This window comes from Natrix helvetica (assembly GCF_964273705.1).
Source record: "Natrix helvetica genome assembly, chromosome: 1".
NCBI lineage: Eukaryota > Metazoa > Chordata > Lepidosauria > Squamata > Natricidae > Natrix > Natrix helvetica.
The window spans coordinates 311,828,626-311,852,856 of NC_138548.1; the positions used below are offsets into that span (position 1 = coordinate 311,828,626).

A 24,231-nucleotide genomic window follows, 5' to 3' on the forward strand; every position below is an offset into this window, starting at 1 on the left:
GACGTTCATTGACTAGATGACTGACCTAATTTAATATAACTCAACCGTGAATATGGTCTGTATACATTTCTGTCATATAGTCTCTCCCTTTATCACTTAAGTTTCTTTCTCAAAATCTTGAGTGGAAAACCTATACTTAGCAACCGTTCTCTGGCAAGCCATTATCATTATAAAGTGAACACTGGATAAAAACATAAAATTGGTTCTGAAGCGCCAGCTTCCACAAGGAGAAACATAGAAACAGGGAGCAAGAATGTTTGTTCTTGTTAAGTTTATTGGCGTGTTCTTTACAGAAGAGTTCTGGCTACATACTAGAGTGTAGACTTCAGGTTGAGGAGGGTGGGGTATAGAAATGCTCCATTCAAGAAAACTACAAATGCAAGGATAAGTAAGAGGGCAGAACAAAACGGTCAGGATTTCATTAGAGGAAAGGGACGTTAAGAGGAGGAAGAGGAAAGGACACTTTGCCATTAAGAGTGACTGTCACTACCCAGATGGAGCTATATCTACAAGAGTCGGACATTCCATGTTAAAATTCCTCTTTACACATTTGTAGAGTAACTGTGAAGGGGCTAAAAGGAAACAAAGCAATCATTTTGAAAACTGTATTTAATTTCTGAAGTCCAATAGTCTGGCACGCAAAATCATGCATTTGAAAATTTCCCACTACAAATAAGCCAGATAATATTTTTCAAGGAGATGAAGCTTTTTGGCTCTTAAATCAATAAAAATGTTTACATAATTCTTGCTTCTACTGTACAGAATACTGTCTCTATTTGGACTTGTGCTGCTAGCACGCTGCATTTCATAAGTGTCCTTTTCATTTCCTAAACAGCTTGTGTTTCAGTACTTAAACATGTAATTCAAGAATTTTACACTAATTTATACATTTAATCGGTTGCATATATTAACATGTACTATAAGATTCTTTTTTTTCCTAAAGAAGCCATTACATAATATGTGGATACTGTAAAAAGATCTGATTAGTTAAAAGTAACAAGCATTAACAGATACATACAAAACTCAACCTAGTGGGACTGAGTGCTGAGCTTGCAATGAACTATGAGAAATCAGCCTTTCCAGTTGCCGCCTTCATGGGGAAACACAAGACAATTAAAGGGAAATCGTTACAGTGTATCTGTACACAGTTTCTTTCCAAGGGACATCTGGACGTAGCTTAAGTTCCAAATGTATAAGAGGTTCCTTTTTATTAACTAGAGGAGAAAGGTCTGCTACCATAAAAATGTAATGGGATGCAAGGATACTGATGAAGTTGTGGGGAGGAATGAATGGGTTTACAAGTTGTTCACGATCAGGGGGCAATTTTGGCCGCTGGAAATGGTATCTTTATTTCCCCCAGGACAGGAGAAGGGCCATTTATGGTTGAAGGCCTAAGTGTGATGTCGATTTGTGAAGGACTGTGCTTAATCCCTCCAGCCCCACCTCAGCAGCTACAGCTCTCCGCAGAAGCCTTCGCTCGGTCGTTCTTGTCTAGTTTGATAGGTTCCGGAAATTCATTGTAAAGCTCCACTTCAGTTTCCTACCAGGAAAGAGGACAGAGGTCACCAACTACAGTTCAAAATTACTTTGCTCAAGTTGACCAGTTCCTGCTTTGGGAATAGGAGGCATACAAGCTTAGCGTAATTTCCAAGGAATGCTTATGGACATTACCTCCAAACTATCTCTTAAAAAGAAACTCCAAGCCTTTCCTGCCATGGATGGCACTGAGTACTGGAAGCGAAAGATAGCTCATCCGGCTATTTTTTTAAACAAATCAATCCTAATGACACTAAAGATCCCACAGAAGATCCCCCCCCCTCAAAAAATAGAATGTAAAAATATTGTAAACAAGCCGGTTATTTGCAAAAGTAAACTGGAGGACTGCTAATATATAAAAGACACAGCAATGGCTGTTACAGTCTATAGCCAGCCATCAGCAAGTTTGATCTTATAATGGGGATATGAATTGATTGCCAATAGGGGGCACTAGGCAGGGCTCACCTGTTTAAGTGCATTTCGTGCAATTGTTTGGAAAGCTTGTTCCACATTAATGGCCTCCTTCGCACTGGTTTCAAAGTAAGGAATATTGTTTTTGCTGTAGCACCAGGCCTGTGCTCGTTTTGTGGTAACCTAGTAACACAGGAAGGTTATTTTAATTCAATTAAGTTCATACATTCCCATTAACCAGCAAACCTTTGTTTATTACAAAGAACTCCAGATTATTTCCTAAACTGTAGAGGTCATGAGTGCTGAGAAATCTTTGCATACCCAAAGCTTCTTCCCAAAGAAATGTTATTCTATTTACATTCTCAAAAGCAGATATTTTATTCATGTACTTTGGTATCACATTTCGCAAAATATCCAGTCTGAAAATCTGGTTGTGAATTTGCAATCCATCCTTGGGTGGGTGTGGGCATCTGCTCTGGTTCTACTTCAATGTATCATCCCACTTACTTGTCTATTTTCTAAGTCAATCTTGTTTCCCAGCACAACAAAAGGAAAGTTCTCAGGATCTCGTGGACTGGCTTGAATGAGAAACTCGTCTCGCCAGCTATCAAGAGTTTTAAATGTGTTGGGAGCCGTTACATCAAAAACCAGCACGCAGCAATCCGCTCCCCTGTAGAAGGCAACTCCCAAAGACTGAAACCGCTCTTGCCCCGCTGTATCCCATATCTGCAAAGAGAAGAACACAGTAGCTTAATTGCAAATTGTCTGTTCAAATCAAAGAGAATCTGATGCTTTAAAATGTGGGATCAGCTATACTCCTCTCTTCATATAGTGACCCTGTGTTCTTGCCTTTTGTCTTTGAAACATTCTCTGCATATCTAAGAACTCTGGGGAATAAATTGGATTCACAGTCAGATGAAGAGGCCCTACATTAAAGAGGCTGTCAGCTTCCCTCTAGAAATGCAGGGGTGGCAAAGGAAGTTGGCTTTAGATCTACTCCTCTTTCTTTTATTTATAGAACCAATGTGAGTAAGGTTTTAATCATATCAGCCCAATTTCTTCATTACCACAAATAAGGAATGCCAAAGTCAACCCAGACCTCCTTTTGAGTACTATGGTTCTGAGATAACTTATCTCCTCCCTTGGGGATGGACAGAACTTGGGAAATTAGGTCTCTTTTGCTGCTGCTCCCACCGCCTCTTTGTTACAAACTAGTTTCTTCCTTCCCCACTTGTTTTTACTATGGAATTCACAGTGGAAGAATGTTTCCCGAGCTATCTTTGTAACCACTCTAGAATAGAATAGGTCCAGAGGTGTGATCTAATGAGATCTATTATTTGAACTGGAAATTCTGAAGACTAGCCTGATATTATCCATTACCGTGTTTCCCCCCAAATAAGACAGGGTCTTATTTTCTTTTGACCCCCGAAATAAGGGCTTGGCCTTATTTTTGGACAGGTCTTATTATTTTTGAGGTGCAGGAGGCGGTGAGCGTGGTCACCTCATGGCTGCTGCTGCGTTGCAATATTTTTGGGGAGACGAGTAGCAAAATTTTACGATCAATTCATTATCTTTATAATTATCAAATAACAGTAAACACGAACTATGTAAGATCTGAAATCTTCCTAAAATGGCCGGTTTATCAAATCAAGTCAATTCCCATATTGCAAGATAACTTTAATCTGTAGCTTTTTTTGCATGCAGCTTAGTTTGACTGTAGTCAGCTTGCCATAAAAATAAAACAAAATGATGACACTAAAAGCATCCATGGGTAGTCATTAAAAACAAAGCCATTTAGTAAAAATTACTGCTCTCATTAGAAAGACTTTGCTACCTGCATGTCCTCCTAAACAGGACTGTCTTTACCATTGTTTTCTAAAGACATAAGGATACATCTAACCTCAGATGTAGGCTGGAATAGTAGTAGTCACTACTGAGGTGGTCATTCCCTGACCCCTCTGATCTCTTCTCAGATGTGTATACTGGGAAAGTTTTGTCTCTATCAAACCATTTGGGTGGGGAGAGGATGTCCCATAGTAATAAGCAAAAGCATGTTTGTCCTAATTTCAAATTTATGAAGTTCGTGTTTCTGAAGACCCCCACTATCTTGTTAAGATTTTTAAATCACAGCTGAACCTGCCCATCCCCTGCAAAATCTGAAAAAAAAAAAGAAATGTTCTATATGTTGGCATACATTAAGTAATGGAAAACAGAAATAGGGTCTTCTATAAGAAAATGCTAAAAGCACACTCTTACCTGCATTGTGACTAATCTGTCATCCACCATCACCTCCTTGGTCAGGAAGTCTGCTCCTATTGTGGCTTTGTATTGGTTACTGAATTTCTTGTTAACATACTGATTCATAAGAGATGTCTTTCCCACCCTATGCAAACAGAAAAGAATTCAAGCCATGGAAAACAATAGCACAAGCTCAGTAATAATATATTCAATCCAAGTTTATAACCTTGGGCAGAAAAAATGCTAGCTTGCATGCATCTCCTTTTGTTTTTTCATATATAGCTAAGTCCTTGACTTATGACTGACTGCTTAACAACTATTTAAAGTTACAACCTACCTGAAAAAGGAAACTTGTGACCTAGACCCAAAGTTCCAACAGTATGAATGCACTTTGGGCACTTGGCATCAGGGCTGCACTTATGGCCATCTGCAGCATCTCACAACCACATGGCACATTTTATGATGGCTTTGCTAAAAACTGGCACTTATTTCCAGTTTTCAGCAACAGTGCCATAGTGAACAATGGGTTTGCTTAACTCATGCTGCAAAAATGTCATTAAAATGGCACACACCATTGCTATCATAACTCTCCTACTGTATGCATCTTAATTTCTACAATTAATACAACCTATTTATATTTACAGGTGAAACTTGAAAAATTAGAATATTGGGCAAAAGTTCATTTATTTCAGTAATGCAACTTAAAAGGTGAAACTAATATATGAGATAAGACTCATTACATGCAAAGCAAGATAGTTCAAGCCCTGATTTGTCATAATTGTGATGATTATGGCATACAGTTCATGAAAACCCCAAATCAACTATCTCAGAAAAGTAGAATATTACATGCAATCAACAATATTGGACCTCTGAAAAGTATAAGCATGCATATGTACTCAGTACTTGGTTTGGGCCCCTTTTGCAGCAATTACTGCCTCAATGCGGCATGGCATGGAAGCTATCAGCCTGTGGCACTGCTGAGGTGTTATGGAAGACCAGGATGCTTCAATAGCGGCCTTCAGCTCTTCTGCATTGTTCGGTCTCTCATCTTTCTCTTGGCAATGCCCCATAGATTCTCTATGGGGTTCAGGTCAGGCGAGTTTGCTGGCCAATCAAGCACAGTAATCCAACAGTCAGCACCAGGTTTTGGTGATTTTGGCAGTGTGGGCAGCTGGAAAATGAAGTCAGCATCCCCATAAATCTCATCTACGGAAGGAAGCATGAAGTGCTCCAAAATCTCCTGGTAGACGGTTGCGTTGACCCTGGTCTTAATGAAGCACAGTGGTCCAAAGTCCTGTTGCTCAGTGGTCCAAAGTCCTCTTTTCTGATGAGAGCAACTTTTGCCAAAAGCACCAAAAACTGGTTCAATGACCGTGGGATTACTGTGCTTGATTGGCCTCTCCATTCTTCCTCCATACTCTGGGTCCATGGTTTCCAAATGAGATGCAAAAGTTGCTCTCATCAGAAAAGAGGACTTTGGACTACTAAGCAACAGGACTTTGGACCACTGTGTTTCATTAAGACCAGGGTCAACGCAGCTGTCTACCAGGAGATTTTGGAGCACTTCATGCTTCCTTCTGCAGATAAGATTTATGGGGATGCTGACCTCATTTTCCAGCTGCCCACACTGCCAAAAGCACCAAAACCTGGTGCTGACTGTTGGATTACTGTGCTTGGCCAGCAAACTCGCCTGACCTGAACCCCATAGAGAATCTATGGGGCATTGCCAAGAGAAAGATGAGAGACCGAACAATGCAGAAGAGCTGAAGGCCGCTATTGAAGCATCCTGGTCTTCCATAACACCTCAGCAGTGCCACAGGCTGATAGCTTCCATGCCACGCCGCATTGAGGCAGTAATTGCTGCAAAAGGGGCCCAAACCAAGTACTGAGTACATATGCATGCTTATACTTTTCAGAGGTCCAATATTGTTGATTGCATGTAATATTCTACTTTTCTGAGATGGTTGATTTGGGGTTTTCATGAACTGTATGCCATAATCATCACAATTATGACAAATCAGGGCTTGAACTATCTTGCTTTGCATGTAATGAGTCTTATCTCATATATTAGTTTCACCTTTTAAGTTGCATTTCTGAAATAAATGAACTTTTCCACAATATTCTAATTTTTCGAGTTTCACCTGTATGTTTTGAGGTCAGCTCAACTGACAGTAAGCCTGCAACTGATTCATTTAGAAATTACATATTGAACTAGGGTCAGGAATACATTATCCTGTACCTGCAGAAATCTCTGCTTCAGATATCCTGTAATCTACATCAACATTTTTAAATATACAGATTGAAAGAATGCTTTTATGTGTTCATTATGACAGCATGTTTCTATTTACCATTTCTAGAATACAGTAGTAATAAGTAACTGGTCATACCATGTTAGTTATAAACATTAATCACTCAATGGTTCAAAATTGATTTATGAATCAAGCTAAGTCTACAGTCTTCCAGATGTAATAATACTATCACCCACATTGGTCAAAGCAAATTATAATCTCATCATATTCAGAGGAACAGAATTATGAATTCTATTATTTGAATTCTGTAGCTACATCTGTTGATTGCAAGATTTATGAGAAGGAATCAAAGGATTCCTTTGGTTACAGATTTCCTATAACTGAAACATAGCACTTTGCCACATATGGGTAGTTCCTAACTTACAACCGACTATTTAACGACTTTGTATAGTGGACATGGAGTGTTTTATAGTCTGTAAAGCACTTCTGGTTGTCATAAAGGATCTCACTTTTCCATCTCCTTGTGACTGCCATCCCATTGTGAGTATGTGACCACATTTCGGGTGCATGGCAACCAGCTGGCATTTATGGCAGGTTGCCAAGTGAGCCATAATCATGTGGCTGCCACTTGCAATCTTCTCTGCTGCTTCCTCAGAAGTCAATAGAGAAGCCAGCAGGGAAGATTGCAAGCGAAGAAGATAAGAGGATTTGAGATCTGTTCCAGCAGTGCTCTAAGGATTTCCTGTTACTTCTATGTGGAGAGGGGAAATCCCTTGGTGGGCTTCAGCAATGGACCTTATTTAGCAACTGTTCAAAGTTACAACGGCATTGAAAAAAGTGACATACAATTAGTCCTCGCACTTAGGACTGACTTAGCATCCCTAGAGTCATGTGATCAAAACTTGAGTGCTTGGCAATTGGCATATATTTATGATAGTAGCAGCATTCTGGGGTCATGTGATCTCTATTCATGACTTTCTCAGCTGGCTTCTAACAAATGAAATCAATGGGGGGGAAAGCTGGATTAAGTTAATGATCATATGATTCACTTAACAAATGGGGTGATTCACATAACTGTGGCAAAAAAGTTTGTAAGATCAGGCACGACTCATTTAACTGCATCAACTGATTCTGGTCTCAATTGTGGCTGTATGTCAAAGACTACCCATATTACCATTTGATAAACTATTATGCCTTATTATAGTGGCTGCTGCTCAGATGGTATGCATATATTAATGAGATTAGGAAACCTCAATGCCTCTGATAAATAAGATGCCTCCGATAAATAAGAATGATGTAAAATTACAGTATTTCAAGGCCATTTCACTTCCAAATGTTTTTTACATGGATGTTCAAGATTGTGGGAACATTATCTGAATCTCTAGCTTAATGATGTTAGGTTCAAGTACACAAGTGGGATTTCTTTTTACCAATCACAATAACTGAAAAAGAGTCTCAAAGATGCATTGAGTACTTCATACTGATCTGATCTTACTGATCATACATCATCTGATTAATGATCAAAGTACAACAGACTTACTATTTCATAGAATAGTTTGTATACTATTTTACGAGCATACAAATATATTTGTATACTATATATATTATTAATATATTAATAGTATTATATTCCACATACTAGCATACTAGTAATATTTTAATATCAGTATATTTTATATTTTAACTGGCATGATCTTGAGGCATACATTGCTGATTGAATTATGTGTTTTTTAAACCTTTAATATGACCAATATGTTTATTGTTTGTACTTTTGATGTATATTGGACAGATACACACTTCTTGTGATATGGGTAGCCACATAAATTTGATAATACCTAGATAACTATCTTTGAAAGGTAGCCAAGCATTGGATTTCAATTTTTTTCTAGTCTGTCACATCTACTTCTTATGTAAAGCTTTAAAAAAAGGTAACAGAGAGCTAGCTTTTACTCCATGCACTATACTTTAAGCAATGAGAACTACTTTGCTAGAATCACAGGCGAAATGCTTTGACAATTTATTCAGTACTCCCAATCCCTGTTTGGTGCTGGTTTGTTATCTTATCTGGAAATTATTTTTTAACATATTTTTCACATTTTTGTTGCTTTAAGAATTGTATGCTCATACATTTTGCATGATATGTACTTTGTTAGGCTATATATTTACGTTATGTTCAGTGCCCTTCTTTTGCAAAACTTTGTAAGCTGAAAGATTTTCCATTATTCTTCATTACATTTCAATTGCAGCAAAGCTTACATTTCTATATTATCTTGGGTGTTTTGTATGGCTTAGTGCAACACAATTCTCTTTGCTGACCATTTTTAAGCAATGTTAGTTAAGGCAAAATATTATTATACTAATACTTACCCCGAATCTCCAAGAATGATGACTTTGAGTAATACTTTCTTTCTAGAAGTCATTATTACAGAATTCAGATGAATATTCAAGTGCACTTACTAGACAAAAAGAAATTACAATATAAACATCTTACTCTGCAATCCATTTGCTTTTACAGACAAGTCAAAATACAGGTAACATATTAATATTTCATATCCTTGCAAACTAGGTACTAGATATTGCTTTCTCGAAACAAATGTAAAGATGGAACCACTTCATTGCAAAAAAAGCCTCTGTTTGGCTACTGATCAAATCCAGAGAATGCTTAGCTTTTCAACTTAAGTACCCCATAAAGTATAACAGCAGGAAGGAAAGATTCCCATCTTAAAAGCATTCCAACATTTTCCTTTTTGGCTTAAACAGAAAAAATAGCCTTAGTTATCTTCTTAAAGCTGGTACGAAAAATTGTTTTAAGTTTCAGGTTAATAGTCTCAGAAATTCCTCTGTGAAAGAATGTTGGTCCTACCAGAGATTCAATTTGAGAGAAAAGTCCAAAATTCTTATTTTTGTTAAGAAGTGCTTACTACAGCTTTCACACACACACACACACACACAGCTTTATTCCAATATGAGAACAAGTGGAAAAGAGAATGAAGTACAGCAAAACTGTACATTAGGCATAACCTTTGAGGTTACATGAAACATCTGCTCTGCAACTGTCTAAGTATAATTATGCAATTTACTGCGAACTGAAATTCCAACAAAGTATAGAATAGCAGCTTCATTTAAAATGTCCAACAAGGCTATGATTATTAGGCTTGTAAATTGTGAAGACCTGTTAGTACCTACATTCTGCTGTGTAAGATTCACAAATGTTGAACATTAAAGAAAATGTCATTATGGATTGAAAGCTCCTTAATGTAGATGTAATGCTGCAGGGAAACATTGCGTGCCAAAAAAAGGAAGTGTCCAAATGCAAAAGTTGCAGCTAGTTTAAAAAATATTAAGGCACAGTTGAATCATATGTCTTTCAAGAAGAAACTAGAAGAACAAATAACTGCAATATCATACAGTGAAATTTTAATGGCGGGTGCAGTGTTCCATTATTTCCCAAATTCTAGTACCACATTTTTCTGAGTATAAGATGCACTCCCCCCTAAAAGTCAGTGAAAATTTCAGCATGTCTCATAGACCGAATATGGGCCTGCTTTTGTGTTCCTGAACCCTCTGCTCATCACGTTTTCTTCTTCCCCGGCCCTCAGCAGCACCCCGCACTGCTATGCATGGCCTGTTTTCGCCAAATATGAGCTCATTTTTGGTCTCTTGAACCCTCCGTGCATCATGTTTTTGCCCTCCCCACCCCCCAGAAGCAATCTGCAGGCCAAAAATAGGCCTGACTTTTGCCTGCAAAGTGCTTCTGGCAGCCGGGGAGGGCGAAAACGTGACGTGCGGAGGCCAAAAACTATTTGTTTATTTGTTTTCTTCTGCTAAATCTAGGTGCATCTTATAGTCCAAAAAATACGGTAAATCAAAGAGCACTTGATCATAGCAAACCATGCTAATGACACAATTTGAGTCATTTGCATCATGACATCATCACACAAACGATAAATGCAGTACTGCAGTACGCAAATACTCTCTCTTTGAGGGATATGGGTACTCATAAACATGAAATATAAATAATAAATGAAATAAAGTTGCAATGACATTTAGTCCCTTCCAAGAAAGTCCATTGCACTGAGTAAATCATGGTTTTATTGTACTGCTCTAAAAAATAAAACTAGCCCTTATTTTTTAAAAGACCACCTAACATGGGATTCATTTCCTCCATGTTATCTCCAATTTAATACATTCAATGTATTAACATTCTGTTGATTCAAATAATTTTTCTTTCAGGTGTTTGAATTATGAATACAACTTTAAAAGCCACAGCTCTCACATAAACTTTTTGTTCATGACAGCACTACTTTCCAAATGCCAATGGAGCTATTCAGTACCAACAGAGCACAACTGCAATTATTAACACTTACATGATTAAATGCTACTACTATAACAAAGCAAAATTAATAACAGACAGAGCACACCTACAAGGATTAAGCTTGGTGCAGAAAGCGTTTAAACATACCCAGGGGAAAAATCTTTGTAATTTTAATACAAATTAGTCAAAGAACTTTCAATAGAATTCAGATATCGATCAGTAAAATCGAGGCATTTATTTATTTATTAGACAAACCCTGCAGTCGTGCCACCCTTAGCACCTTCAAGGAAAAACATCCAGGATACAATAGTATAAGAATTATAAAAACAATAACAAATATTGAAAAATATCTTTAGACAGTATCAATAACTTTATGACATTATCTTCATTAATTAAAAAAGCTTTCTGGAACAGCTTTTTTAAAAATTGCATCTCAAAGACAAAAAGGGTCAGAGCAGATCTCTGGTGGCAAACTATTCAGCAACAAAGGGACTTGGTTGTTTTCCTGCAGATGTTGCATTACCCAACTAGGTAACATCTGTGCTACTGATGATGATGCCTTGGAAATCATAATGATTAGCACTGATTATGTTATCTAGTTTGGGTACTGAAACCTCTGCAAGAAAACAATCAAGCTCAGAGACCACCAAGGGCTTCTCATTTTAACCTGAGCTACAAAGATTCTCCTTTATTGGTAAACAAAGGGACTATTTGTCTGGAAATTATCTCCTAAATCTCCTCCTTCTAATCTGCCAACAGTTGGGAATTACTAACATTCATAAAACATCATGTAATGTTATCAAGTGTGCACTTTCCTAGAAGTCTTAACACATTTAACTGGTAAAAATTCCATGAAAAAGTACCATTTTTTTAAAGATAAAATGAGGCCTATCAATAGTGCATTTGATATAATCTATGAAATTTGAAACATCTATAAAAAATTAGCACTCTATACTAGCAGCCCAGTCATAGTTATTACAAATATAAAAAGTCCCAACATTAACAATTGGTTAATGTATACCATACTCTTGTCCATATCCTTTTGGAGTTATGGTTTATTTCTGACACAAAAAAATAGTATTTCATACGAAGCTAATTACTCAAAGTCTCATCATTGTACTATTTTAAGAAAAATGGATACTGTAAATCAATGTTTTCCAATTAGTAGCTTTCAGTATGTAGATTTCAACCCTCAAAATACTCAATCACAGTACCACAATTTAAAAGTGTTACATATTCCAAATTTCAGGTTAGAAAAGACTGCTGTGGCTATTTTAAGGTATGACTCCATTGTTGATTTATTTCTTCTAAGGCATACCAGTCTATATGTAAGTTCATTTTCCCAACTAAATAACTTTGCCAAATGCCTTGGCATACAACAGTAAACTTTGGTGTGGGGGGGGGGGATTTTGAATTCCAGTCATATGATGATATAGGGGATTTAATGAACTGTTTGCTATTTTGATAAAGATAACCAAGGTGAGATAACTGAGGTTAAAGAATTTAATTTTAGTATTTGCACACATGAAGTAAGCTTTATTGATAATTCTATTTCTTTATTGCTGTATTTCTCTTTATTCCCTCAGGTTACCATCGGAACAGTATTTAGCACAAGTCTGCATAATCAGATTACAACATGTGTGGGCTCAGAATGCTTAAGCACATTCCTTCCTTCATGGAAAAAGCACTTCATAATTTCTTTTCGCTGTAAGATCTTACTTTTATAGAAGTGTGATTTTAAACTCAAGGTTTGCTAGTTCCTCTGAAAGAGAGTATGAAGTCGAACAGTATTTATTCTATGGATTCTGAATGAAGACAGATCAAAGTGATTCCTTGAATGAGAGTCATGATACCAACTGTATCTTCCTCAAACCAAGCAGTAAGGCAGGGGGTCAAACTCTAGGTCCACGGACCAAATTCAGCCCACAGGGTGCTTAGATCTGGCCCACGGGGCTGTCCTGGAAACAGTGAAGTGCCTGCGGTGCTTGTGCCAGTGAAAACGGGCCCTCCTGAGCTCTGTTTTCGCTGGCAGTAGGTTGCAGGAAGTCGTCGCAGCTGAAAATGGAGCTCAGGAGTCTGTTTTCTATGTCAGAGCGCTCAGGCCACGACAGGTGCTCCCAAAAGGAGAGATGTCGAGTTGGCCATGCCCACCCTAGCCAAGCCCAAAGGTCAAAAGGTCAAACACAATTCTGATGCGGCCCTCAATGAAATCAAGTTTGACACTCCTGCAGTAAGGACATTAATAAGCTTCCTACTGTGATTTAAAATAGGGTTTACCTGGGAATGGTCTTGGCAAGAATGATCATAATGGTTATTTCCAATTATTCTCTATAAATAACTTATAAGAATCATTCCGTATAGTTTTCCGTAGAAAGCTTAAGACTAGTGAGCAAGTGTTCCAGTCCAGAAACTTCCATATAATAGAAATAGCACTTAGACTTATATACCGTGTTTCACAGTGCTTTACAGCCCTCTGTAACCAGTTTACAGTCTCAGCATATTGGTCCCAACAATCTGGGTGCTCATTTGACCCATCTCGGATGGAAGGCTGAGTCAACCTTGAGCCGGTGAGAATCGAACTGCTGGCAGCGGATAGAATTAGCCTGCAATACTCCATTCTAACCACTGCGCCACCATGATTCATAATAAAGACAGATGCACTCTCTTACATGCATCCACCTTTACTTCTTCAACAAACATTGATTTTTCTCAAACTATATCCTATCCACTACTTTTTTTCAAGCATTTGCACATCTTAAAATTGCTCCATTTATTTTCCCATTTCTACTTTTGCTTATTTACCATATAACTTGCAATCACGCACTCCATGATTTTTCCATCAAGCACAACCCAGTCATAATTTTGGGATCCATACTTGTTACGGCCATGTAATCTAACTTTCCGAGCATGAATTCTCAGCCAAAAATGCAGCACGTCTTACAAAGAACATTCGCATCTCCAAATATTTTATATTTTCATAAATACGCTAAATAATCAGTGGAATACATTCTTTTACTATCTATTCAGTATCAAACCATTAAAGAATTCTATTTATTCTCATACATTTACTTCCTCTTGTATACCAATCTTATATTCAGCAGCCACCTTTTAATTCCATTGCCATGGGGGGAAAATCCATAATTCCAATCTATTTCCTTTATTCCACATCTTCTCTTTTAACTTGTTCCTTGCTTTCTCTGATTAACTCATTTAGCAGCATAACATAGTTGGAAGGGATCTTGGAGGTTTTCTAGTCCAACAACTGCTCAAGCAGGAGACCTATACCGACAAACGGCTGTCTAATCTCTTCTTAAAAACCTTCAGTGATGATGGAGCACCTGTTTGCAACTATCATTTTCTCTATAGACAAATATTTTCTTTTCACTCTTGGTTTTGCATCAATACTTCTTATCCACAGCTTCTTCTACTTTATCATTCTACCAAACATGCTAGTTCGTACTTCTCAGCATAACTCCATGTGCTTTAATGCTTTTCTGTCATACAGTTCTTTCCTTCTGGTCCAATGAGCTTCCACCTACCCTTCTCTTACATTAACTTTTGATTGAATTTTGTTGGATGGTTAATCTATCTTCTAATACCTTTTCCATTCCATCAACTATGGATTAGACCTTAGAGGTTCTGATTTTGGTCTTATTTATACTCACCCAGCCCATGGTATTGGGGAAATGTTTGAATCTACATAGATTGTTGATGCCCATAGGTTTCTCCTTGTACAGTGTACAAAACCCATATAAAAATACTTGGAAATATTGATTTGGAGTAAATTGATGATACCTAGCTCATTACTTCTTACTACAAAATTCAAAAGAAACATAACATTACTTTTATCTGAATCTGGATGAGGAAAAGCAAGCTGAAATCAAGTCAGAGAAGATGGTGATGCTGTTGATAAGGGGAAACCAGAATCAAGGATTGAAGTGGTCATTTTGAATTGTGCACCCCTGGAAAAAACAGATTTGCATCTGAGAGTGCTCCTTATCCTCAATATATTTACTATTTATTTACTATTAATTCTTATTGTTTATAAATTGTATTGTTATGGCTTTATTTTCATAATTCAATGAACCCACAGACCCAACAACTCTACTTTAGCCTATGTATATGTTAAATGAACCCAACTATTAAGTTAGGTAAAGTGTGTCATTTGCTCAATAGGCAGTATTATATAATTTTACTTAGTTCTACATTACAAAAATACTGATTCTGAATTAGTCATACTTTTTGCAGAGTCATTGTTCCTGCTAAAAATATATTCTCCCATAAATTTCACAATATTTAGTAATTTTACTGGTTTTCCTTCAAGTCTTTTTTCCCCAGAAGACTTCAGGGAATTGAACAGAATAATCTTGCCAGGATTTAATTATTTGTCTAACAATTAATAAATAATGGACAGACTTATAGATTTGAGAAGACATGTTACATTTGACAGTACCCACTAAAAGCAACTCTTAAAAAGCCAGCTGCATCCTTAGCTATATATCCTTGATGCTGGCAAAATACTCTTACAAAAATGCACACCCTTAAGCAGCAACAATGATATCATCATCTGGCAGCTGCTGCATCAATTTTTCATCTTTATTAAAAAACAGATCATAAGCAAATATGCTTGCAGCAAGATATACCAGGCTAGATAAGTATTGTACTGAAAACTACTAAGTCTATGAAATGGCTGTATGAAAAGCTATGCTATTTTAATACAGGTAGTCTTCAATTTACAACCATTTGAAATTACAAAGGTAACTTACAATTTGTCCTCATATTTACAATTGTAGCAGTATCCCCATGGTCACCTGATTAAAATTTGGTTGCTTGCCAACCAGCATATTATTTATGGTGGCTGCAGTTCCCGGGGTCATTTGATCACCATTTGTGACCTACCCAGATGACTCCCAATGGCAAAATCAATGGGGAAGTCATATTCAGTTAACAACCATGGCAAACAAAAGTAAAATTGAGTATGTCTCACTTAACAACTTGCTTAGCAACAGAAATTCTGATCCTAATTGTGATTGTGAGACCTACCTGTACACTATTTGGTTACAAAGCCTACCTTAACCTTCCACTACACAAATGTGCTTTATTTAGTAGAGCTCCCTGAACCAGCTCTCTATATGCTGAGTTTAAATATTTGAAAAACTCATCAGCAATGCTAATCTGAAAAGTAGAGAAATGTTAGCTGAGTGAAAACCTTTTCTGACTCTGTATTTCAAAAGTGTTAGATTACAACTTTTACAGTAGCTAAAAATTTCTCCTATATTTTAGATATCTTAACCGCTGAGCATCAGTTTGCACAATGCTTAAGTCCTCAAATAGTAAATGTTCCAGTTCTAAGTAACACTAGCAAGAATTTATGCTCTCTATACATTGCCCATACTTTTGCTTAAAAGGATGCTTACACTCATTAAATATTAATATTTAGAGAATGCAATTTGTCTGCTTGAAGCAATTTCACCATGCATCTCAAATAGCTATGCTGGCAGCAGCTTCATTTTCCACTCCGCGTTTATAACTGAACCAAAGCTGTGATCAAGAGCAGCTAAGAAAACTGAAATATAATTGGCATGAATGCCAGCATTATTGCCTCTATTTGTCTAAAATCCGCTTCTGAATATCTCACTGCCTACCACAGCTATTTATGGTGTCAATATAAATAGAATCATATTCTAGAGTGAAGTAAAAAAAAGATATATTAATTGGCACTTAATGCATTCAATTATCTTCCAAAGAATACCATCAGCCTTCTTAAGCTTGGATCCAGAGTACACCAGTCTTCAGCTGAACCCTGGTACGACTGGATGGTTCCTACAACAATTATGCCATCTTTGGTGCTAGATGGCGAGGCACTGCTTCTATTTCCATAGTGAATTGTATTTTGGGGTGTAGCCTGTTGAGATGTGTGAGGAGGTTGTCCAGTTTTTCTTTCCCGTTCTCAACAGCCTACACCCCAAAATACAATTCACTATGGAAATAGAAGCAAATAACCAACTTCCCTTTCTGGACATCCTAATCTACAAAAAACCTAATGGCTCCTTAGGACACACCATCTACCGGAAAAAAACACACACCAACTGCTACTTAAAACGCACAATCCCATCACCACCCTGCACAGATCAACTCTGTAGCCAAGACCCTCATCTCCAGAACCAAACGCCTAGCCGACAAAGACCACCTGAAAACTGAATTACACACACTCAGAAACGTATTAATCTCCAACAGATTCCAAAGAAAAACAATTACCAACCTAATCAAAGGGAGACTTCCCCCAAAAACCAAGACACAGAACAGGACAATGGCATCGCCCTCCTCCCTTACATCAAAGGCACCACAGATAAAATCAGCAAAATTCTCCACAAACACAATATCAAGACAGCCTTCAATAATGACCAAAAAATAGCCAACATCTTAAGAAACCTGAAAGACAAAAATCCAGCAAGAAAACCAAGGAGTCTACGAAATACCATGTAAAATCTGCCCTGCAACATACATAGGACAAATAGGATAACAAATGCATGCATCGCAGAACACAAGAACGCAGTAAGAAAAAAAGAAAAAACTTCCTCCCTTTTCCAGCACCTTAAAGCTACAGGTCATGAAATTAATTTTGAAGGAACCATGTTAATCTCCAAAACTGAACACTTCAACAAGAGAATCATTATGGAAGCTATCAAACATGAATAAACGTGATGATACCTCCCGTCTACCAGACATCTGGAAACCAGCCCTGATAAACAAACGAGCCCTACCCACCACCCAGACCGTTACAACACAAAACAACAGCGGACCCACAGCCAGCACCAATCAACCAATCCTGATACAGCTAATCAATCCACTTACTGAAACAAAGCCAACACTCCACACACACCCCACCAAGATTTATAGAAAGATGGCAGCTCCGGCTATGCTTTAAGCCAAAAACACCAGCCTGAGGATGGCGAGTGAGACCTCACCGAAACGTTGCCAAGACAATCTCAATCTTACATGGGAAAAGACCCGAATGCAACAAGACCAGATATCTATATAAAACACACAGTGAAATTTGTGAAAGTTGTAAATCCAATATTGCTCCAAATTTGATAGGGGATCTGACAAATCATAGTTTAGAGCAGCTCTGTAAATACAACATGATAAACAACAATCAAACAAATTGCATTACTTAGTGTAATGTGTTTCTCTAGCTATTAGCTGGCAGCTGAGCAAGATACGGAAGTAACTTGTAAAGAAGAGAGCAATTAAAATGGCAATGTGGAAGAATTAAGTGAATGAGGGATTTGTCTAACACAAAATAAAGTATTATATAACCAATAATGAGAGTCAGTTTGGAGTGATAGTTATCAGGTTAGACATCGTGAGACCATGAGTTTTAAGTATGAAACCAGTTATGTGACTTTGGATTATCACTCATTCTCATTCTACAGCCCTAGGAAACCACTTCTGAAAATGATCTCAAGAAAACTGCAGGGACTTGTTCAGGCAGTTGCCAAGATTGACCTGAAGGCAGAGGTGGAGGCACATGAGCATTTTGGAAAGAAAAAACATGTCAACAGACAAGGCCACTACCAACTTTGCTTATTACTGTGGACTAGTCATAATTCACGATTTATGAAAGTTCAGTAATAGCATCTTTTAATTAAAGAATATTGATGATTTCCCATCATATTTATGAAATTAGATGGGACTTAGGATTCCAATAAAGTGTCACTGCCTATTTAATATTGCTTCTATATTAATGAAAGGTCTAAAATTGATCTCAGCATGAATTGCACTGTTATTTGATATGAAATCGACACTGCTAAGTGATAGGAAAAGTATCATTCTGTAAACAAATACTGATTTCTCTACTTCTAAACAAAACTAATATCACTTTTTCACATTACAGCTTTGTTTATAACTACTTGTTACTTCATTTATATGGTTACCTCAGGAATACTGTAATCACCTGTCTTCCATGCCTACTCATTCTATTGTCAGAGAATATACCAGTATAAGCTCTTCAAGTTCAACATTTATGGGTGAGTAGCAATGAAATTTAATTCTGTATTTATCCTCAGATTTAAAAGAAATTACCCCCCCCCTTCTGACCAAATAAACCTGGTTGTGCCATACATGCGTTTAACATAAATTATGTTTTCAGATGCCTTCAAGTTAATGGGGGCTCCTGGTCACTGACTGGACTAGAAGTGGTTTGACATTGCCTTCTTTCTAAAACGGAGAGATAGCAGTATGGCCAAAGTTATCTAGCTGATTTGGTGCCAAAGGAGGACTAGAAATCACATATCTCTTGGTTTCTAGCATGGTGCTTAAACCACTACACAAAAACCTATCTCTTAGTGAGTAGTCCAGGAACACAGACCATTGCCTTACAATAAATCAGATTCGTAGTTCAATAGCATCGATACTGATTGGAAACAATTCTCTATATTTTTTATATCTACAATATTTTGTTGCAAACTAGATGCCCCATCAGTGTCCTCTTGTGTAACCTCTTGAAGACAATTCTTAAACCTCTGAAAATATATTCTTCATTATTTCTGAGGTGAACTCACAGTCAGAGTAATGTGATGGTTAAACCATCTGATTGATACCAGGTAAACTCAGATACTAATATATCCTTAGCCATGAAAACTACTGGATGTTGGACAGCCAATCTAATAGGGTCGTAGGGGGGAAAAAGAAAGAGAAATTCTATGTATGCTATCCTAAGCTCTTGAATAAAAATACAGGGTACAAATTTGACAAATAAAGATCATTTTCCAACCAATTACACAAAACACATTTTAGAACTATCCAACCATTGTAGTGCCATAAATTGACTGGTAACACTAGGACACTGCTCTAAGCTATGGGGGAGATGGCCAAAAGTACCATAACATCCAATCAATATATATTTTTGTAATAATTTTTAAGGAGAACAGAGACATATTTAACATAAAATTATGCTGTTGAGTTCAACACTTTTAATATGCCACTTTAACTTTTTAAAATGAATTGGGGGGAAGAGTTTGAAAGTACAACCTAGTATATCGTAAGGGAGTTACCAATACACACATTATACACTATTTTAAACAGAAGGTACTATAAGGTTGGGCTTTATTTATAGTCCAAATACAAGTTCAAATATAGGCATAGTATCATAAGATTTTGTAATTGGTCTAGAAGCTACTATGGATTTGCTCACACTAACAACAGTTCTATAGCATTAGATGCAAGTCTCCTACAGATCCGCCACTACTCAAAACTTCACCTGTATGAAGCAACAACTAAGCTTTATATATTAGGACTTAAGGATATGTTTGTATTATTTGCCTACAATTTTCAGTACAATAAATCAACAATTCTCAAGCTATGGGTTAGGATCCTGAAAACAGGGGTGAGGCCAAGGGCATAATTTTTTAAAATGTTGCACAGGTAGGATTGGAAATGCTGTCAAAATTTAATTCTGGGATTTGCTAATTTTTCATGGGCAAGCTCTAGAGGGCAGTATTGATACTACAAAATTTAAGAACCTTGTTGAGTTTAAATTGAACTATTAAAGGATTTATTCCCTGCCATTGTCTCAAAGGTGTTTTTTTCAAAAGGCAACTGGGTTGTTTTTCCTTGAGGAAAGAAGAAAACTTTTTGCTTCTCATCCAAGAAGCGTCACCACCTATCCTTCTATCACCACTGATGAAGCTTCTTGGATGAGAAGCAAAATGTTTTCTTCAAGAAAAAAACAGCCCAATTGCCTTTTGAAAAAAAGCACCTGAGATAGATATGACTTACATAACTGAGAATGTCCAGACATTCCTTGCCATTATTCATAGAAAGTTATTTAATTCCTGTCTCATTTTCAAAGGTACATTCTCAAATACAAACTTTGAGAAGTTCTTACCATAAGCAGAAAAAGAAATATTTAAGAGCAAATTGAAATATCTACTTAGAATAATTGATATCATAAAATTTATTTCTTTTCAGTTATATTAACTGAATTTTAAGGGAAAGCACATGACAAACCTGCCATTACAGAAATTGATTACTACACAGCCTATTTTCTATATCACAATTTCCAAAGCAATAGCTTGTACCAGTTTCCTTTAGAAACACTTGATGACATTTAATCCCTAGATAAATTGCACTTAACTACTCATGAACTAAATCATGTGCTTAATCAGCTGCTGCAATCACAAGGGAGGACAGCATATTTGCTCTTCCAGGCTAAGGAGGGAAAACATAGAACAGGATATATACACGATTCCATTTAATATAGTTTAATTTTACTACCCAGTAACTTAATAAAAAAATTACTTTGAGCCGCACACAATCTATGAATCATATCTAGGCTATATATTCATTTGAGCCCAGAAATGTTTTAGAACAGTTAAAGGTATTGCTTAGCTTTCATTGGGATATGCAATTATCACAGTAAAATCAATTTAGTGGCCCAATCCATTATTGTCATTTGCCTTAAATTGCTAGACTTTAAATACCTAAATATGGCACACACTGCTTCTTCAGTATGAAGACATTCATATGCAATACCACCAAAGATAAGGTTAGCTCTCTTCAAGGGTATCAATAAGCCAAGTCTTGAAATCTAGTTTTACCCTGAGTCATTTGTTGTCTAGCATTCTGATTAAGTATTTACGGCAATACAGAAAGACACTGCTTTGTTTACCATCCTTAACTTAGTAAACCATATCATGTTTAAACAGTGAGATAACATTGTGAGCCCCAACTGATTTACCATTCACATACTCAAAGGAAACTCTTAGATTGAGCTCAACTGTCCTTGTACATAATCACTCAATTGATTCCACTCTTGAATTTACTCTCAATAGTATTGTCTAAGGCACTGGTTCCCAACCTTTTTTTTTGGCCATACCCCACCCAGGCATCTCTAAAATCCTGCCCCCCCATATAATTTTTGTTTTACTCAAAGTGAACTCTACTCACAAAGGAAGCCTAAAAGGCCATTAACTTGGTTTAAACAAGGTTCAAATTGCTCCCCTGTGGGGCCCACATTGGGAACCACTGGTCTAAGACAACATAAAAAGGCTTCTTGCAGCACAACCTGGATTATATAAATCATACAAAACTGCATTAAGGTTCAGGTAGAATGATCCCCTAATACGCATATTAAGATGGCAGTATTAAATGGGGGGGGGGGGATTTCTATTTACTCAGAACAATAGAGGCATTTTCAAGCTGGGAGATGGGGTGGGAAGAGCAGCAAGATACGGGATACCTTGTTAAGTAGCTTTGGACACTTAAAAAAATGCACAGAAAGCTCCCGCTTGTTTGAGTATCGAAGTTCGATATTTACCGAACAACAAATTGAAGCCGGGCCAAAGTCATGAATCCGTCTTCTATTAAGTCTCCAATTGGGCACTAACAGGAAGCGTTATTGTTTAGCCAGCAAAGGCGGGCAAGGAGGAGGGCTCAGCAGCTCTCTCACCTTTCAGTTTTCCAGCGGTGGGCCAGGAAGCAGCTACGGTCAACCCCAAACCAGGCAACCCTTACAACGGACAGTGGGGTTTCCTCAAGTCCACGTTTCTTTGTTCCGGAGAAACGGAGGGGGTGGAGAAAGAGACGGAAGGCCAGGAGCCACCCCTCTTCCAAGCTTCTTCACAGGGACATCCTACCGGCAGCCTCCTCGTCTTGCCAAACCCCCGCCCACCGCAGACGGATCGTTATTCAACGGCTGCCTCTTTCCCCCCAACCCCCCTTGAACTGGCCCTATGGAGACCTCCCTCTCTCTCTCCCCAGCCCCAAAGCGAACAGGGCGGGGCCCCAGGCGGCCGCTCCCTCCTCCCGTCGCGAAGGCGGCCGAGGAGGGGGGAAAAAATAAGGACAGCGACAAAGGAATTCTCTCCCCCCACCTCGGACGCCCCCGACAGAGCCGCGCCCTTCTTCTCCCCGTTCTCCAACCCAGCGGGCTAAGCGAGCGCCCCCTCCCTCTCGCAAAGCCGTTAGGCCGCTCTCCCGGCAACAAGACACCCTCCACCGCGTTGGTGCCGCTCCGGGGCCCCACCCGCGCCGTCAGACTCACCGTGTAAAAACAACGAAACCCGGCTTTATGGCAACTGTTCCTCCGCACCCTTCAGGACGGCCAACCCTCCGCTCCCTTCGGATCCGCTTTAATGGGGCCAAACACCCTCCCCGCTTTCACTTCCGCCTCTTGCTCACCCCTTCCGGTCACGCGACCTGCCCGGCGTCTTGATTGCACTGACGTGTAAAAAGGGCGGGGCCAAAGGCCGGACGGGCTTCGGGAAGCCTTTGGGTTCTAATTTACGGCAGGCTCACGCTCTAGCCTAGCGTTTGGCGGCGGCTCTATGATACGTGTCATTGTGGACCCCCACTCCCACCCCCTTGCAAAATTCTGAAACGGGGTTTGTCAACGGGAGGCTGGCCGCTGAGGACCCTCTGGCTACCGTAGCTTGGTGTCCTGCTCCGGGTTCAGTTTATTAAGCAGCAAGCATCTGCTTTCAGCATGAACCTTTTTTTAAAAAAAAATTATTAAAAACAACTTGAGCTTCGTTCAATGGGCGGGAACTTATTTCGGAGTAAACAAGTATCAGATTGCTTGACAAAATAGATTACGAAATCCGTCCGCTTCAAAGGGGCTTTCCTCGAGAGTCAATATTAACAGATTTGCTGCCTACCTACTTCGTTCCCTGAGCTTGTTCTCCCAGCACTGTAACATTAATCAGTCCGTTTCTATTAAAGCAAAATGTCATACTCGGAACATTGAAGTGTAAGGCAAGGGGACTGGAGACAATGCAAGCATCTATGGGGAGAACAAAGATAGTATCGAGTAAGGTTCATTCAAAATCACCGAACACGTCCTTGCGTTAATATCCGTAGAGGGTACAACTCGCAGGAAAGAATAAGAACCAGTTTCGTTCACCCAATGAAGAAGTTAAAGGGAAGATTGAAGTGCAATGCTATGCTCCATTAATCCCACTGAAATTATACGGATCTACACTTAAGTAAGATCATTTCCAAAATTCACAGCATGATAGTTTCTTTATTACACCATCCCAGTTGCACCACAACCACCATTAACCTTTAAAATCTCTTATATCTACATTAGGAAGAAAGTTACAGAAATGGGGGGAGAGAGAATGGAAGGAATGATTGCTGGAGATCTTAAAGTCTGTAGACCCAGCTTTTAAACTGGCGATTTAAAAAAATTGTCCTGTAGCTTCCTTAAGCAGCACCCCAATGTGGGAAAGTGGGAACTATTCAGTTAACCTATTCTAGTGCTGGATGGTTTTCGGAGTGAGCCTGGAGAATTTTTAAGAGTGAGAAGGTTCTGATAGTCCTGGATTGGATTCCTCTGAAACTGCCTCTCTGTGCACCTTTCCTGGAAAGTCCCTTGGTTTCCTGACAAGTTTCAAGTAATGAAGTTGTCTCAAACACTTCTGGAGCACTATGAGCAAGTCTAACTGGCCACATGCTAACCCTGTATTAAGAGTACTCTGT

General features: G+C 38.3%; 1 protein-coding gene across 2 annotated transcripts; it reads right to left on the reverse strand.

Moving 5' to 3' along the window:
• Positions 1-256: 256 nt before the first annotated feature.
• On the reverse strand, positions 257-22,955 carry RAB7A (RAB7A, member RAS oncogene family). 2 transcript variants are annotated; one of them, XM_081934711.1, is made up of 6 exons: positions 22,796-22,955; positions 8,802-8,890; positions 4,204-4,330; positions 2,455-2,673; positions 2,002-2,130; positions 257-1,540 (listed from the first exon to the last, which is right to left on the reverse strand). In XM_081934711.1, exons 2-6 carry the CDS (start codon positions 8,852-8,854, stop codon positions 1,445-1,447), a joined length of 624 nt encoding a protein of 207 aa, XP_081790837.1. In that variant the 5' UTR covers positions 8,855-8,890; positions 22,796-22,955; the 3' UTR covers positions 257-1,444. The 2 variants fall into 2 exon arrangements, with proteins under 2 accessions (XP_081790837.1, XP_081790838.1); XM_081934712.1 differs by lacking the exon at positions 22,796-22,955 and adding an exon at positions 22,202-22,373.
• Between the last annotated feature and the right edge of the window lie 1,276 nt (positions 22,956-24,231).

Excerpts from the sequence above, each read along its gene's own strand:
- RAB7A (XM_081934711.1), bottom strand. The coding sequence starts at position 8,854 with ATGACTTCTAGAAAGAAAGTATTACTCAAAGTCATCATTCTTGGAGAT. Across the intron at positions 2,674-4,203 it reads ACAGATTAGTCACAATGCAG|ATATGGGATACAGCGGGGCA; the intron begins GTAAGAGTGTGC and ends TTCTCTTTGCAG. Across the intron at positions 1,541-2,001 it reads CACGAAATGCACTTAAACAG|GAAACTGAAGTGGAGCTTTA; the intron begins GTGAGCCCTGCC and ends CTTTCCTGGTAG.